General features: G+C 49.3%; 3 protein-coding genes across 3 annotated transcripts; 2 read left to right on the forward strand and 1 right to left on the reverse strand.

Annotated features, from left to right (window-relative positions):
- The first annotated feature begins 8,840 nt into the window (after positions 1–8,840).
- LOC135327209 (olfactory receptor 51G2-like) lies at positions 8,841–17,448 on the forward strand. The gene is given in 3 exon segments (XM_064505319.1): positions 8,841–9,026; positions 12,902–13,868; positions 17,309–17,448. Coding segments are annotated over 2 exon segments (936 nt in total). The 5' UTR covers positions 8,841–9,026; positions 12,902–12,957; the 3' UTR covers positions 17,334–17,448.
- Positions 9,107–10,275, forward strand: LOC135330734 (olfactory receptor 52R1-like). The gene has a single exon (XM_064525541.1). It carries the CDS (start codon positions 9,166–9,168, stop codon positions 10,138–10,140), a length of 975 nt encoding a protein of 324 aa, XP_064381611.1. The 5' UTR covers positions 9,107–9,165; the 3' UTR covers positions 10,141–10,275.
- On the reverse strand, positions 15,760–17,148 carry LOC135327208 (olfactory receptor 51M1-like). Its single transcript, XM_064505318.1, has 2 exons — positions 16,243–17,148; positions 15,760–15,892 (listed from the first exon to the last, which is right to left on the reverse strand). Exons 1-2 carry the CDS (start codon positions 17,146–17,148, stop codon positions 15,854–15,856), a joined length of 945 nt encoding a protein of 314 aa, XP_064361388.1. The 3' UTR covers positions 15,760–15,853.
- Positions 17,449–17,643: the final 195 nt, after the last annotated feature.

Consider the following 17,643-nt stretch of genomic DNA (forward strand, 5'->3'; position numbering starts at 1 on the left):
TCCCTCTCCATCCCCCAGATAAAGCTGTCCTCCAGCCCTCTTCCCATCTCTGCTCCCAGGCCCTGATGCACACAGCCTACCCCTCCACCCACCTCCATGCAGGACGCTGCTGGGGGGACCACTGTCCTGCTCACCATCTGGATCAGCCCCACCTCCTCCAGGCAGCCCTCCACCCGCCCAGGAGCTACTGCAACACAGGACAGCTTCTTGTTGCCTTTCCCAGATGAGGCCTCCAGCATGCTGTCTGTCCTTGCTCACAGGCACCATCCCACCCAGGCAGCTCCGCTGGCTCACTCGCTAGCTTTTCAGATTTTTGTCTTTTGTCCCATGCAGGATGCCTTGTTTGGAGCTCCCTGCAAACCACCTGCACTTCCTTCTACCTGACTGCTGAGTTTTGACCTCAACCTATCCCCTTGCCAAAGATGAAGGGGAAGAGGTGGAAGTTTTCCTCTGTCCTGTGTTTGTGCAGCGCCTGGCACCATGGGGTTGTGCTCAAGAACAAGGGCTCCCAGGAGTGATAGAAACAGAAGCAATTGCTGAAATTTATCTGTCACCCACTCTGATCCCAGAGGGGACATGAGCAGTCTGGCAGGTCTAACTTTCATAAGGCATCAGCAAATTTAGAACATTATCATCTTCCTTTACTTTATTATTGTAAATGTTGTTGCCATTACTACAACTTCTATTGATAGCATATCGAGCTAGCAGAAGTGAGAGGTGTTTCAGTAGACATGCATGTTAGCAGTCTATATAGAGCAACTAGAACTCTTAGCAGTGATGGTATTACAACTAATAGTTACAGGTAAAAACATTAAGCAACGCATACACAAACCCAGCTCTCATTACTTCTACAGAACTGTTCACAAAGGTCTTCCACGCCATGGCCCACAGATGCCTCAGCGAGAAAGAGAGGTACTGAAATACAACTACTACAAGCAAAGCTGTTGTCAAAGGGATTACATTTTGGATACAGGGTCTGCATCGTTGGGAGGGGTGGGGGGTTGCAGCTTAAAAAAAGTTGTAAAACACCTATAGACTGAACTGCTGTGGGAGCAGCAAGCATTTGCTGGACTTGTCTGCTGTTCTCTTCAGGGGCTACAGTCATCGATATGGAAAAAGTCAAACTTCTCCAGCCCTCAGCACTCCAGGATTTCATCTTCCATCTGCCTATGCAAACAGGGGACGTGCCCTTGCTTAATTTGGGTGCACGTGGCTAAACTCATTCATGTGTCATGAAAAATGGAATGAGTCTCTTCCCAACCGCCCCACATCTCAGACAAAGCTGCAGACATCTGTGCCTCCAGTTCTTACTGAGACAGCTAAATCATTGGCTGGATAAGCTGCATTAGCAGACAGCTTTCCAGAGTGCTCTGATTATTGTAAGCAAGAGTAGCTCTCGGTACCTGAATTTGGGTGCTCAGTCTTGAACTCAGGCCTCCGCTTCATCCTCTCTAACTTGCTTTGGACATCCTGCAAAAATAAAAGTTTATGTTCTTCACTCTGTGCATCGTCAGCTGTTCTGACTTGCGTGAATATGCATTAAACTGGGAAAAGACTAGCATTGCTTTTGCAGCTGCTTGCTTGGTCACGCTTTGCAGCACCATCTGCCAGGCTCCCCAGAAGCAAGGCCAGAGGAGTCAGGTCACCTGCTGCATTGCCCCAGCTCCAGGGGAAGGAGCAAGACCCTGTCCCATCAGCAGACAGGGAATAACCTCTATTTTGTGAAGGATGCCATGAAGAAACACAGCTCTCAGAGACTGGCTTCAGGGCTTTAAATCCTGCCTGAAATACGTTGTTAGAGCACTGGCTGTTGCTCTCTGCAGAAATGCCCCCTCCCTCAGTCAGTGGATATCCCACACTGCATTCCCGCAGTGTCTCTGCAAGGTGGCCGGGGAACACATCAGGAGCAGGCAATGGACTGTGCCAGGAAGAGATACAAACAGTCAATGAAGACATGTGTGGAAAGGTAGATAAATACACAAGGGGTGCTCTGGTAAGAGCTACCTGGGTGGTGAGATGATGGAGAGCATGAGAGAGCTGTAGGAGTACAGCAATAGGTAAGCAACTGACTGCTGACCACAGCTCTCCTTTCTCACCAAATCTGAATGGAAAATGACACTTTCAAAAATAAAACATCAAGATGAGCTGAGACTTACATATGAAAAGGTGCTGCCCCTTCCGATGTGCTCTGCTCCGCTCCGCTCCGCTCTGCTCTGCTCCTGCAGCAGACCAGGCAGCAGGACAGAGCATCACTCTCGTGCCTGGATGTTCCACATGTGGAGGAAACCGTGTGTTTTTATAATGCCCATGTGAAATCCCAGCACCGATTAGGGTCCCCTGGGACCTTGTGCAGGGGCTGAGGTCACCAGCTGCACACTCCAGGGGTTTAATGGCACCTTTCCCTGCCATCACCTTGGCAGCAGCACAAGGGAGCTGCAAGAACAGCCACAAGGATCCTAAATGTTTATGGAAATCTCATCAGCAAATAAACAGAAAACATCTAATTTTCATGGGGTTTTTCTTTCTCCCTGCTTCTAATAGAAAGATACATTTTTCAAATGCCAAACACTGAACAAAGGCAATCAGTGCTGCAATTAATTTGCAATGAAGAAGACATCAGGATGGGATTCAGCTCCAGATCAAGACTCCTCCATTTCACTGTCTTCATGCAGGTGTCCGGGTATGTGCTGAGTTTGTGATCTCCCGATGCAGCTGGTGGGGATGTCACCGACACAGTTTGGGGCCCCTGGAGTGTGACCTGTTGCGGCAGCTGAAGGTGTTGGCTCCGGGGTGGAACTGCTGCTCTGCACCAGGCCAGGTTGGAGGGTAACGTGGAGACATGGCTCTTTGGAACCACTGCTTGGATTTCATCACTGAGTGTTGGTTAAAACAAGGTACCCCTTTGCACCTCTTTGCAAAAAGTCTCCTGGATGCCAGCGGATGCTTTGCAGTATCTAGGAGGGTGGTGGTCTGTGCAGCTCTGAGCACTGCTGCAGCGGTGACAGGATCGCTTTGGAGCCACCCTGGGCACAGCTCAGGGACTTGTCCCATGTCCGCCACCCAGACGCAACCCAGAGGACCCCCCCAGCCATCGGCCACAGAACTGCTGCTGTGGCCACAGCCACGTGCGTGTATCTCCTTCAGAGATACCATGCTGGAATGTGAGAGCTGCAAAAGACAGAAACACTTCCTGCCTGATGTTGCCCAGTTGCCTTAAATGGGCTCTTTGTCCACTTGTTCCTGCGTAGTGAGTATCTGGGTGCCTCAGCAGGAACTCTCCCTTTCTGTGGGGTGGAGCCTGGGGACCCACCTGCACAGCAGTGGCTGTTTAGGCTGGGCAAAAGAAGACTGAGGGACAGGTGATCTAAGGCTGCCAACAAGAACAAAAAGAATTTGGTTTCTGTGTTCCTTTTGTGCCAGTAATGAGAGAATTACTACACTGAAGGCCCAGTTAGTCCTTGGATATGACAAAGCAGCTCATGCCTCATCATTTCAAAACACTTGATCCCACCACTTCTTTTTTGGGATGGAAACTGCGCATGTGTCTGGTTCTCTTCTTAAATGTAATCTGGCCTGGAAGAGCACTAAACAGAGGGGAGGAGGAGGAGAAAAGGAGTGAGGAAGGCAGATCGGATAGGGTGAATCACAGTGGAGTTTCAAATCCTCCTTTTCCAAAGGTTACTAAGGGGGATCACAAACCTCTCAATATCCAGATGATAGTTCTCAAAGCTTTTGCATCAGTGTTGCAGTTGCCACGACCTCAGATTTTGCTGGTGACACAGGAGAAGTGCTGTGGCCCTGTTGCCAGCCAGTGCTTGCAATCTGTTCCTACAGCCTAGCTCTAAAATGCCGGTCTCTGCACCTGCTGAGGACGGTGGGGTTGTGCAGAGGGACCTGGGGGGGACCTGGGCACAGGTGAGGCACAGGCACGGGTGGTCTCACCTGCAGCAGGTGAGGGGGACCAGGCAGAGGCTTTCTGAGCACCGCCTTGTCAAAGTGCTGATGCAAGAAGCCCCTTCAGCAACGGGGCTGCCTCTGTGCTGGGCAAAGCATGTGCCAACCCGCTCAGACACATGCAGACGAGCTGGGGAGGTGCCAGGCTCTGGCTGTCCTTGGTCATAAGGGTTTTGTGCATATGGAGGGACAGGTATCTTGTGAGAGGCGTCCTTTGGAAGTGTCATCTGATAAGCGCCTTTCAACCCAGCAGTTTACACATGGGAAAAAGGAAACCATTCATGCACAAATGCCCCTTGTTTCACTGACAGACCCACTTTCTGTCCAAGCATCTCCGCAGCAAGCAGGGCAGCCTAAATAACAGACGTGTCAGCAACGGCTGCTGCGGAAGCAGACACTAGCCTGGGTATTTCCACACTGTGTCTTGGAGGAAGCAATGCCGCTATTTGCATCTCAAAATCAAGAAGGCATCTTTTACTAAAGCAAAGTACATTGCAGCTTCTCCTCATTTCAAGTCGTGAGCAAAAACAAAGCCAACATATCACAGGGATGCCTGCATGTTGCTATGAATGTATTCAAGTCTCACTAGCTGCAAGACCTGCCTTGAGAAATCCTCTGTTGTGCTGACATTTCTGACAGGGAAGAATTCCCTGCAGAGACATGCGATCACGCCTTACACTATGCATAACCCTGGCAGCAGCAGCACAGAGTCAGTTAAAGACTATTTTGGCTTTCCTCTCTTGGCAAGTGAAGAGAAATGTTCTTTCTGCTCCTGTAATTCTGGTGACTGTGGGAACCAGAACAGATCATATCTGAGAGTCCTCCAGTTAGCATGCTCCTTAGATTGACATTAAAATATGAATACTAATTCCTTCCAAGGCTCTGAGGTGTTATTAATCCATTACCCCTTTCAGCAGGAGTTTTGAAAGTTTCATTCCCAATAGACAGGCAATATGCCATGGCTGTTGTGTAGAGAAAACAAGTATTCTTCTCTGAAAACCATGATAAAACTCACACTCCTACTATTTTTTGTAGCCGAGACTCCATTAATTACCTTATCACTGATGTTTGACTAATTCTTTTTCTCAACCCTTGTAAAAACTGCATACAATATCTGTTAGGAGCAAAATACGTTTTATCTTCCACCTGACACTTTCAGCCTGTTTTGCAAACCTGGGTGACTCCATCTTCACAGCTCTGCATCAGCCCACAGCCTTTGCAGTGTATCTGCAGCAGGGCAGGCTCCACGGAGACGGGTGATGTGTGCCAAAGATTAAGGAAGGCCAGAGAGAGCACCCACAGCTCCTGGCAGCTGATCCCACCACCTCCCTCTCTTCCGGTTTTGCTATTCATTATTGCCAGAAAACGTGACAATTACAGCCATCCATCCCAATATGCACGTGACTGACGTGTCCTTGACACACCATTCTTTACAACAAACAGACTCTTTTTTCCGATTTATATAATTTAATACTATAGTTGTATTGGGGAGCCCAGCACTGGGTCCAGCACTGCAGGTGTGGCCTCACCAGGGCTGAGTAGAGGGGAAGGATCACCTGCCTTGATCTGCTGGCCATGCTCCTCCTGATGCAGCCCGGGAGGCTGTTGGCCTCCTTTGCCACAAGGGCACACTGTGGCAAGGATTTGCATTTATATGCCAGAAATACACGCTTGCTCATGGCTCCATTCAATTGGATGCTAGAAATCACCAAGGAGGGAGACTGCACAACCGCTCCGGGAAACCTTCCTCTCCTTGACACGTACCCTTGTGGCCCCCGTACATATAAGCATAATAAAAGCAAGCTGATGTGGGAAAAAGGAAGGAAACATTCTGGAAAAACAAAGAAAGGAAAATACATGGAAAGCTGGCAGTGAACAAGGATTTCCTTTGAGGAGGTTGAAAGCAAAGAATAATGCCTCCACCCCCAAAATGGCAGAGTCTCTCTTTCTTGGATTCCGGGAGCTCTCCTACCCCATCACTGCCAGGTGTGAGCATGCAGAAGTGGTTTACGGGTCCCAGGCTGAGAAGCAGCGAGGCAGGGGAACCAGAAGCCCTTCTTCTCCTGAAAAGCTTCATCATACTGTTGCCTATGGGGTATGACATTTATTTGGCCCTGTGGTACCTTGTGCCTCCATCAGCACTATTCCAGATCCCTCATGGGAAGAACTGGCACCAAAAGAAGTTTGTGGGATTGTATTTGGCGGATATTAAGTCCACACAAAAACTTTATGCCCCTCTGTCCTTCTGGTCAACACAGGTCAAAGGGTTGCACCCACAGCATCTTGCATCTTGTCCATAACGTCTAGACGTGCTGAAACAGGTATCTTCCCAAAGACATGTGCTGTCTTGGTTTGGGGCCTTCAAGAGAGAAAACGCACTGCAGTCTGGTACATTTTCTTGCAATTGCAAGCTAACGTACACTGTAAAGTGTGCATCCTTTTTGTAGCCTGTAGTCTATAGTGTAGTCTGTAGCTTCAGTTTCCATGAAACAGATCTTTTTATAACCTTTCCTGCCAAATTAAAGCATGCTTTATTTCAAAATAAATATTGCCCTCTAAGCAAGTTACAAGTAGTTGCCATCTGGGACTTCAAGGCAATTTTGTACCCTGTCCTTTTTGTCATATCCTGTTTTATTACAGCTTAGAAGGGTGACAACTATTCATAAGAATGAAACGAACCTGTACCTGCCTAATATGATTTGGGCAAGTGTGAATGAATTTTCCAGAGATGGGTTACGGACCTAAAGTCTTTCCAGAAGGCCGTGGCATTGAAAAAGGGCTCCTGCTCATTCTCCATATGTTGCTTCTTTTGTTTCCTTTGGTGTTCAGAGAAAAATAATAAGAATGAATGAACCGTCCTGAAAACACTGTATTTTATTTCCTAGCCATCTATTTTTCAAGAACACAGCTAACAGAGCCTCAGAGTAGGGAGGCATGAGGGATTTCCCCTGGGTGCCAGCAAAAACTGCATGGGGTTCTTGCTCTCCATCTTTTTGTCCCGACTTTAGCCAAGGAGCATTGCCCTGCAGGGACCGGGGCGCTGCAGCAAAGGTGGTTCGTGCTGCTGCCTCAGAGAGCCTGGTGGGATGTGGCAAGGCTGAGTGCTGGCACCTGTGTCCAGAAAGTTGGGGAATCTCTGACACAGATGATAACAGCTGCTGCCATTGCATCGTCTTTCTTAACCCCAGTGATGACAGAAATTCCTGTGGTCCCACAGGCTGTGTTGGGGGTTGACATGGTGGCCCAAGATTTCATTTGGTGGCTTGACCTGCAAGGCTTAGTTTTTAATTCAAAATGGCTTTGACAAAGAATTCACAGAGACATTCTCTATTGAACACCACAAAAACACCAAAACCACGTGCAGCGTGCTGCAGACCTCTGAAACTAAGTCAATAAACACAACGCAGGCTCCTAGATCTGCTTCTGCTTATATGACGTCTTTATACTTCAGTGGCGTCATCCATATAATGGGCATGAGGGTACTGATTTCCCTCTCACAGCATGTACTAGGGCTACAGGCAAAAAGTAACAGAGAAAGCATGGATTTTTGCTCTTTGGGAAGTAGTTCATAAATCCTGCTGCTGCAGTAATCATTTAAAAACCCAGTTCTGTGATTCAATCTTGAACAAGCCCATTGCTCTGGAGTCATCCTCCAACTAAATACACTGCAAGGAAACCGAAATCAAACTGGGCAAAATGGAGCTGTCTGTGAGGTCATTGGCAGTGAAGGGGTTAAAATTGTTGCTTTCTCTCTCTCTTTCTCTAATGACGTAGGAAGGAGCAGGAGAAAGGCAGAGCTCCCTGCTGGGGTTCATCTGGCAGATATATAACTGTCTGCTGGTCTCCTCAGTGCAGCGTCCCTGCCTGGAACCCCGCAGCAGGCAGGTGAGTATTGAGGGTTAGGGCAGAGACTGGTTGTTCTGCAGCACAGTCCTTCATGTCCGTGCTCCTCCTGGGCAGCAGCAGCAAGTGCTGCAATAGCCCCGGCAAAGCTGACGGGCAAGTGGTCTGTATTTCCTGCTGCTTTGGCCTGGGAATTATGTCCACATTGCTGGTGCTCTCCATGGAAGAATGAAGGAGTAAGGCAAGTAGAAGCAATGGAGGCAGCTGGGAGGAAGGAGGTGGACTAGAGAAAGGGAAAGATCAGGAATTTCCATCCCTAGGCTATTTGCAGCTGCGTAAAAACCAGGAACTTTCTGCTAGACTGAAGGTGGTCCCCGAGCCATGAGTATTTGTAAGGTGTGAAGAACAGTCCGCCACGACCCAGCTGTGGCAGGGCCTGGTGGCAGTGCTGGGGTGATGGGCTGGGACATCCCAGTGCCAGCTGCAGAGGGAGCAGAGCAGCTCCTGAAACCAGCTCAGCTCAAAGCAGATGCTCAGGGAAGAGCCCACCTGCTTTCTTGCAGGCTGCTATTGTCTCCTCCACTGCTCGACTTCCAGGTCCCTCTTTGGCTCTCTGATGCAAGTGGTCTTGGTCCCAGGCAGACTTTGGAAGGGTCTTGTAAGGTCAGGAGTACCGGATTAGTCTGTGTTGCAAGGGGTTTTGTTTTCAAGGAACCTTTATTTCCCAGTTCCCAGGGACAAGGCATGAGCTGAGCAACATGTGCAGATGGAGTAAGCTCCTGTCTTTTTGTAGGGGGGAGAATGGACATCGCTAGCAGGCTACATTTGTAGGGGCATTGCCAAAAGACCATGGCACTGGCTCAGTGTTTCCCATCCCCACTGAGATGTGCTGCTTCTCGACCGTGGAAAACACTCCTTGCTGCTGTTGACGTGAGCAAGCTTCACAGTGCAAAAAGACAGCTTCTGTAGAGCTAAAGGGCTGGTACTTAAAACCTCCCACCCCCACTACACACATTTCAAGCAGGTTTCCTTTGGAGCAGGTCTACTCTGGTCCCTTGGACTTTGAAGGCTGCAGAGTAGCAGATGTGTTCCTGGGAGGAATCGTCCAATCTGGTTTCATCCTAGGGGAATCCAGGCTGCATGCTCCAAGACCACCCATGATGTGAAATCAAGCTCTTGAACTGGAAATTGGCAGGACACTTGCTTCAAAAGTGCTCTCCTGACCTAATGTAAGCAGCTGTTAGAGGGTTGTCTGTCTGTGTGGGGGTTTTGAGCACCTAGACTGTACCTCAACCCAGTCTGTGTTTACCACTGACAGTATCAGCTCCAGGGTGTTTAACACCTTTTTACAGGGCATAAGAGTTCTCAATGGAGGCAGGAGACAAAAAGCATTTCATGTCGTCTCCAAACTCTACCACCGTCTCCTACCCTCCTACTTTGCTCCTGGTTGGCATCCCTGGGCTGGAGAAGGAGCAGTTCTGGCTTGCCTTCCCCTTCGGCATGATGTATGCCATTGCTGTGCTGGGGAACATCACCCTTCTCGTCTTTATAAAGACAGAGCCAAGTCTGCATGAGCCCATGTACCTCTTCCTGGCCATGCTGGCCTTCACCGACCTCGTCCTCTCCACAGCCGCTCTACCCAAAATGCTCAGCATCTTCTGGCTGGGCTCTGGGGAGATTGGGTTTCTCTCCTGCCTTGTTCAGTTGTTCTTCATCCACGCCTTCTCGTCAGTGGAGTCAGGCGTGCTCATGGCCATGGCCTTGGATCGCTATGTTGCCATCTGCTACCCGCTCCGGCACTCCAGCATCCTCTCCGTGCCGGTGGTGGTGACCCTTGGGAGCCTGGTGCTGGCCCGCGGGGTCGTTCTGGTGAGTCCCTTCTGCTTCCTGCTCCGCAGATTGCCCTTCTGCCAGCGGCACATCATCTCCCACTCCTACTGCGAGCACATGGCTGTGGTGAAGCTGGCCTGTGGGGAGACCACAGTCAATGCCATTTACGGGCTCTTTGTGGCTTTTGCAGTGGCGGGGTTTGATGTGATCGTGATATTTGTGTCCTACACCACAATCCTGCAGGTAGTAATGAGGCTGCCATCCACGGAGGCAAGGCTCAAGGCCTTCAGCACTTGTGCATCCCATGTCTGTGTCATCTTGGCATTTTACACCCCTGCCCTCTTCACATTCCTCACCCACCGCTTTGGGCAGAACATCCCCCACTCTCTCCATATCATGGTGGCCAATCTCTACCTGCTGCTGCCCCCCGTGTTAAACCCCATCGTTTATGGGGTGAGAACCAAACCGATCCGCGACAGAGTGGTCCTCCTCTTCCGGCAGAAGGCAACCTGACCCACACCTATGTGCCTCAAAGCATGCACAGAATTTACTGAGGACCTTGGCAGATTTCCTGAGGGGTAAAGTTATGACCCTTTTTTCAGGAGAATCCCTTCCTCAATGCCTGGAGTTTAAACAGGGCACTCATGTAGGAATGGCTAGATTCTCTCTTCTGTTAGTACAGTCCAGGGGGGGATTTCATTTGTTGCATGGCAGAACTTGGCAGAAAGTCATCCAGTCTGGCTTTTGCACCACTGGGAGATGGCGTGTTCACTTCTGCCAGAATCTAGACCCCTCACTGTTCACGTTCTTTCACTACCAAGCAAGAAAAAGAATCCCCTCACGATTGAAAGAGTTTCAGTCTCTCTCTTAGGCTGAGTATTTCCAGCAGAGCTTCCTGCAGTGGCTCTCCTGATATGACTGGTGTTCCCTGGACTTTTTGATGGAAAGGTGCTCAGACAGGAGTGGGGATTGTCCTTGTAGAAGGAAATTAATAAAATTTACCATTAAGCAGCGTGCTTTTTTTCAAAGAAGGTAAAACCAAAAGTAATCCTATACTAGCAAATTCCAGAAGTCCCATGCAATGTCAACCCTTTTAAAAATACAGGAATTCCTCACTGATGGAATTACTTAGAATGCCCTATCACAGCTAGAGCACTGCTAACAGAATTTCTCTATACTAAGACAAGTCAACAATCCCAATAAACGAGCAAACACATTTTACAATACCAATGCTTTACATCTGGAAAGTGTAGGAAGCAGAATGAGATGAGGCTCAGATGGTGCCCCAAATTCAAGCTCAAATCTTCAGAGGCATGAGGGACCTCTGCTGTATTTGTAGTGCAAACTCAACAGCACTCAACACAGTGGATCTAGAGGCGATGTCTGCCCTTGCCTGGCATTTCTCAGAGCTCTTTATCTTCAGTAGCAGCTGTGGCTATCATGAGAGCCCATGAAGGGGCTCCAGGCTCTGCTGTCGCTCCATGAGGTGGATACCAGCAGGGAAGCAAGCAGAGGGCCTCCAGGAAGAGCAAATACACTTCTGCTGGAGCTACGTAGCTGTTAGGCTGCAGAGAAAATGGGAGTCTGGTTGGCCCATTCAGTCAATTACTTTAATTTCGACTCAGTTCATTCTATTTCTTCAGAAAAAAAGTGGTAGCACTTCCCAGAGGCTTGTCAGGAGCTGGAGTCCCACTGTGAGAAACTCTCTACTACACGTTTGATGTCAAGCTATTCCGGTTGGATTATAAAGCTCTTTAGCTCCTGGTGCTAACCTAATGCAGCTCCACAGCAGCCTCTGACTTGACCCTGGAAGTCACTGTTAACACTACATTTACATCATCTGCTTTTAGACAGTGGAGCAACCGAAAAAAGCAGCAGAAGTCCCTAAGGATCCTGTGAATCCAGTGAGATTTTGTGGGGCAGTGCTATAAAAGCACATTCTCTGGCTGCCTGCAGGCAAGATGCTCAGGCTGATGGTACTGGGGCATTGCTCCCTATTTCAGGCAAAAGTTCTCTGCTTCTGTTGGGCTGCTTTTCACATGTCGGCTGGTGGAGAATTTCAGATCACTTTGTTAGTGTTGCTGTAGCATTGGTGTTAATGAGTTTGAACTAGAGACTGCACATCTACTGAAGAGCTCCTTACCCTCAGATGGTTTTCTTGTTGTCTGAGGGCAGTGCGCACCATTCATTGGACTATGGTAGGCATCTACCTTTGGGGGAGATGAATTGCCTTCTGGCAGTGCCTGTTTCCCTCCAGTGAGCGGTGGGAGCCCAGACAAGCAGCAGAGATGCAGCTGTCTACACGGCAGATACCTACAGCCAGGCGAGGTGACTATGAAGAGCAGTCCTTGCCTGTGTTTTGGAAAGTGGGTAGAAGAGTTTGGTGGTGGGTGAGTAGCACTGAAATCTTGTTTTCTCAGCGTAGCAGGGTGTTTCCTGTGTGCCACATCACTGCGGGCTTGTTAATGGCCAGAGCTCTCCTCTCTCTGACAGAGCAATTTGGTGGTTGTGTGCTTTTTACCAGAAAAGAGCACTAGCACTTGTGCATGGAAGAATTCCCGAGTTCCGAATGTTTTGGTCTCAGGCTAGCAGATGTTCCCAGTGCTGCTTCTCAGCAGCCTGCTGAAGAAGGCTTGTTGGCTGGATCTTGCAAAATGCTGCAGCAGTATCTGGTTCTCAGCTGTGCACAGCTGTGGAAGGTGCAGCCAGCACTGTGTGGAAAGGCACTTGTATAAAGTATTTGGTGCCCAAATGATTTAGGGAAGGAAAAAATCATCACGTCTACATATTCAGAGAAAGAAAGAATGAAAGTATATGTGCAAATAATGAAAAAAGACAGAGAAAGAGAGAGAGAGAAAATGCAGAGAAAGTTTATAGCTAACAGGGATCTCCTCCATCAAGCACTGGAAGGCACTTTGAGATCTCAGGGTGAGAGAGTTGTGTGGCAGTCTCAAGGTACAGGTCTAGAGATGTGCAACATATTCAAGAGAGGACCCCAGCTGCCGATCTGCTCTCCATCTCACACTGCCATGGCCCAGAGATGGCCATAACTCAACCTCCACTTAGGTGCTGTATCCATCCATCTCGGTGAGCTCTCTGCTCCTTGGAAGTTGCATTAGTCCCTGCTAAGAACAGCTCACAGACATCCACTGTCCTTTCAGTGTTTCAGGGCAAACTCAGAAGTCTGGATCCTCTCATGGCTGTTAGAGGAATGAGAAAGGTTTTGCTTTATTGCATGATTACTCTTTGCTGACCTCTGCCAATTCTTTTGTAGGATGTGTTGGATCTGATAGTGGAACCTGGACAGGACAAAGATGTTGCCTTAGGAAAATGAGCAACAGCAGCTTCCTTAGACCTTCTACATTGCTTCTAACCGGAATGCCAGGAATGGCAGGTGGGAACATGTGGATTGCTATGCCTTTCTGCTGCATGTACCTTATTTCCATCCTAGGCAATAGCACGGTTCTCTTGGTCATCAAGGCAGAGCGCAGCCTCCACAAGCCCATGTACCTCTTCCTCTCCATGTTGGCTGTGGCAGAGCTTGGGGTGTCTCTGTCTACGCTCCCCACGGTGCTGAGCGTGCTGCTCTTTGATTCACGGGAGATCGGGTTTGATGCCTGCCTCACTCAGATGTTCTTCATTCACTGCTTTTCCATCATGGACTCAGGGGTGCTGTGGGCCATGGCCTTTGACCGCTTCGTGGCCATCTACAGCCCCCTGCAATACGCATCTGTCCTGACCAACCCACGGATAGGCCTCATTGGGCTGGGGCTCACCGTGAGGAGCGTGAGCGTCTCGATCCCCTTGCCGATACTTCTGAGGAGGCTGCCATTCTGCAGATCCCATGTGCTGGCTCACTCCTTCTGTCTGCACCCCAACTTAATCCAGCTGCCATGTGCACACGTCGATGTGAACAGCATGTATGGCTTATTTGCCCTGCTGGCCACATTTGGGCTCGACTCCCTGTCTATTGTGCTGTCTTATGTCATGATCATTAAGACTGTGCTGAGCATTGCATCCAAGAGATAGCGCCTCAAGGCCCTAAACACCTGCGTCTCTCATATCTGTGCTGTGCTGATTTATTACATCCCGATGATTGGCTTATCCATGGTGTACAGGTTTGGGAAACATGCGTCTCCTCTGATCCATGTCCTCATGGCCAATATCTACCTTCTTGTCCCCCCTGTGTTAAACCCCATCGTTTACAGTGTGAAAACTAAACCAATCCGCAGAGGTATATGCAAACTACTAACTCCAACATGGCACTGATACAATACACGGCATATCCAAGAGATTTTGCATGTGGTAAAACAGCTGGTGAATACTAGTTTAGAGGCTGTCTGCTCCACCTTGTCATCCATGTGCCTCTGGAGGGTCCTGAATTTTTAAACTCTTTCCATGCTGCAGGTAAGGTGTATCCTGTTTCTAGGCTCCCGCCATTGTCTTGGTTGAACAAAGGAGCACTGCAGTATCTACAGCCTTCTATATATTTATCCCATTCCCGGTCCATTATGTGGGAGAGGTGACTACCTGAGGTTCCCCAAAGGAAGTCCCTTTTCTCAGACAAATAGGCCATAGCAATGGAGGTGTGGGGAGAAGGGGCTCTCATCTGTGCAATGACACTGAGTCATCTGGGCCCAGAGCTCCTGACCTCCTCAATGCGGATGTTGGTCTTTCCACCGAGGATTGCTGGGGTGTGTGTCTGTACCTACCCTGAAGCACAAGCACGGAAAAAGCTGATGCCTCCTAGATGTGCTCAGCCATCTCTGCATGCCTTAGAGCATTGACCTACATATGTGCAATAGCTGCTTTTGCAAGATTTTTACACATGCAGCCAGACTTGCTGAGACTGAAGAAGGGCTGCCAAGTATCTAGGAAGCCGGGTGTGCAGCCAAAGTGCTCTCATTCCAGCCCGGTAACATTTTCAGCAGCAACAAGATGCGTCCAACAGTTGTGATTTGAGCTGAAAGGTCACGTCTCCCTTCGCCCCAGTGCTCCCAGACCCCACATGCAGCCCAACGCGGAGTGTGGCACTGACTCCTGGATGCTGAGAAAGTTCATCGGCACTGCCTTAAGAAACCACCCAATGGCTCAATACAGAGCCCACTGCAGCCAATGAAAATAGAGCCTAGGCCATGTCACTGCAGTAACACGGGGCTCAGGACACCTTCGGGTTGTAGCGAGAGCAGAATTATGTGGAACAAGGGGACAGGTCAGATCATCAGCTGGTGTGAATGGCTCAGCCTCTGCCCTGCACAGTGCCTGAACTCCGTGCTTTGAAACACACTTCCGTGCGACTTGTGACCCAAATAGTCTCTCTGCTTACAAGAACTTACCAGATTGAAATGAGACCAAGTTGCATGGTGTTTCTGTGAGTTTGGGCTGTGGTAAACTCAACAGGTTGTTACGAGTAGAAAGAAGCACAGCTTGTAAATGGAATCAAGACTTTATTGGTTTTGCAGTGACAGTTTTACCTGTCTTACCAAAATACAGAAGACTTATTCTTAGTCCAGTGACTAACCTAGTGTCATCTGCAAGCTCTGAGAATTCACTGCACACTCCCTCGTCCAGGTTACTGATGAAAATGATGAAGAAAAGGAGTCCTAGGAGACATCCCTTGGGGTCTTCTGTGCTGACTGTTCTCTGAACTGAAAATGACCTGCCCTTTACTTTAAGCAGCTTCCCACCCACAGAAGGTTTCCTCGAACCCCTTGACACATTAATTTCTTTAATAGGTTTTAATCAGACTTTTGGGGCATCCAGATGTCTTACATCCACTGGATCTCCCTGTTTGTAGACAGCCTCACAGAAGTCTGACCTACTGCGGGGGCAGGATTTCCCTTTGCAGTAGCCTGGCTGGTTCTTTGCAAGACCACACTTCTCTGTATGCTTGGTGACCTTATTCTTTACCGTAGCCTCTACTGTCTCAGCAAGGACAGAGATCAGGCCCACTGGTCGGCAGATCTTAGGGGCCCCCCTAGAGTCCCTGTTGCAAGTGGAGTTCAAGTGGCAATCCCCTGTCCTCCAGCACAGGGACCATTTGTGATGGAGTTACGCATCCTCGTGCTGGGTCCGGCAGTTCTGCAGTTTCACACCTGAGTTCCTTATGGCCTGTCGGATGAACGACTCATGGTCCTGGGACTTACTCTTATTTAACTGACATTTATTTGGTGTAATCCTTCCTCCATCTTTCCTTCAGATTGATCAAGATCCTGCAGTCCATCTGCTATGAGCACTGCATCAGGTGTAAGAGTCTACCCACCACCTTCAGTGGCAAAATCTGGTGCAAAGAATTCAGTGAGCCTCTCTGCCAGAGCCTTGTCACCTCTGAGTGAGACTCTCACCCTGGGTCACCACGTAGTTCATCAGTTTCCTAGCTGGACTGCTGCTTTTGATAAAGTTAGTGAACATTTAACTGTCCCTTTAAGCATCCTTCACAAGGTGCTCTTCCCATTGATTTTTTGAGCTCTCTTAAGCTCCTCTTTCTGTTTGCCCTGTCACATTTTGTCAGAATTTCTATGCTCTTCCTTTTGGCAAGCTTCCCAGTTCTTCCTGACTCCCGGGCTGCTGGCCACGGCCAGGCCAGGCCAGCCTTTGACACAGGAGCCTGGTGACGCCTTTGCGAATGTGCTTGGTTTGCAAACTGTAGATGATAGGGTTCAAGACAGGTGGGATGAAAAGGTAGATGTTGGCCATGAGAACACGGCTAATGGGTGCAGCAGTCTTCCCATAGCGGTGTATAATGGACAGGCCGACCATGGGGACGTAGAAGATCAGGACAGCAGAGAAGTGAGATATGCAAGTGTTCAGGGCTTTGGCCCGTTCCTCTCTGGAGGCAGTGCCCAGCACGCTCCTAATGATCATGATGTAGGAGACGGTGATAAGCACTGGGTCTAGGATCACTATCAGCAGCACTAGAGTTAAGCCATACAGGCTGTTCAGCGTGGTGTCTGTGCATGCCAGCCGTATTATGTCCTGATGCAGGCAGTAGGAGTGAGAAAGCACACGGGACCTGCAGAATGACATGCGTGTAAGAAGGCAGATTAACGGGAGCAGAGTGAGAGTGCATCGGCAGACAATCCCCAGTGCAACCGTTGCAATCCTTGTAGGCGTAAGGATGGCGGAATATCTCAGTGGGTAACAGATGGCCACGTAGCGATCAAAGGCCATGGCCAGAAGCACTGAGGACTCCATGAAGGAGAAGGCATGGATGCAGAACATCTGGAGGAGGCAGACTGGGAAGCTGATCTCCATGGCATTGAACCAGAACACTTGTGGCATTGTGGGCAAGGTGGACAGGGTTAGACCCAGGTCTGTGGTGGCCAGCATAGAGAGGAAATAGTACATGGGCTCATGGAGCCTTGGATATGTTCTCACAACCAGAAGGATGGTGCAGTTTCCCAGAACTGCAAGGAGGTACATCAGAAAGAAAGGGATGGAAAGCCAGCGCTGGAGATCAGCCAGCCCAGGAATGCCTACGAGCAGGAAGGCCAGGGCATCAGTGCTGTTCTGTGGGGACATGCTTGCTCCAGGCTCAAGCCCTGCTTGAGCTGAAGGCCTCCTTTTTCATTAATGTTCCAAGGTAGCATAGGATGCGATTTCACAGGGAGATGAAGGCAAGCTGCCAGCAGAATGTGAGGCAGGGACTCAGGGTGAAGAACTCTTTTCTTTTCTCCTCCCTGAAGATGTACTGGAGCAGAGGGTAGAATTTGGGAGCTCTGGATTCAGTTGTTGTCCCTCTTTCATTTCCTCTTGGTTCCTCCCCTGTAAAGCAGATATTAGCATTATTTATTGCAGCAGGGCTGCATCCCTGCCAACATGTTGCTGCAGTCCCTTCTCTCAGTCACTGTAAGCAACATCACTGTCCTGCCCTGTCACTCAGGCCCTGGTCTCTAGGTCCATCTGAGTCTCTCTCCACTTCTCAACACCCAGGCACGTCAAGTTCACAAACTGTCTATAGCCTTCCCTCTCCATCCCCCAGATAAAGCTGTCCTCCAGCCCTCTTCCCATCTCTGC

Source organism: Dromaius novaehollandiae, chromosome 1, assembly GCF_036370855.1.
Source record: "Dromaius novaehollandiae isolate bDroNov1 chromosome 1, bDroNov1.hap1, whole genome shotgun sequence".
NCBI lineage: Eukaryota > Metazoa > Chordata > Aves > Casuariiformes > Dromaiidae > Dromaius > Dromaius novaehollandiae.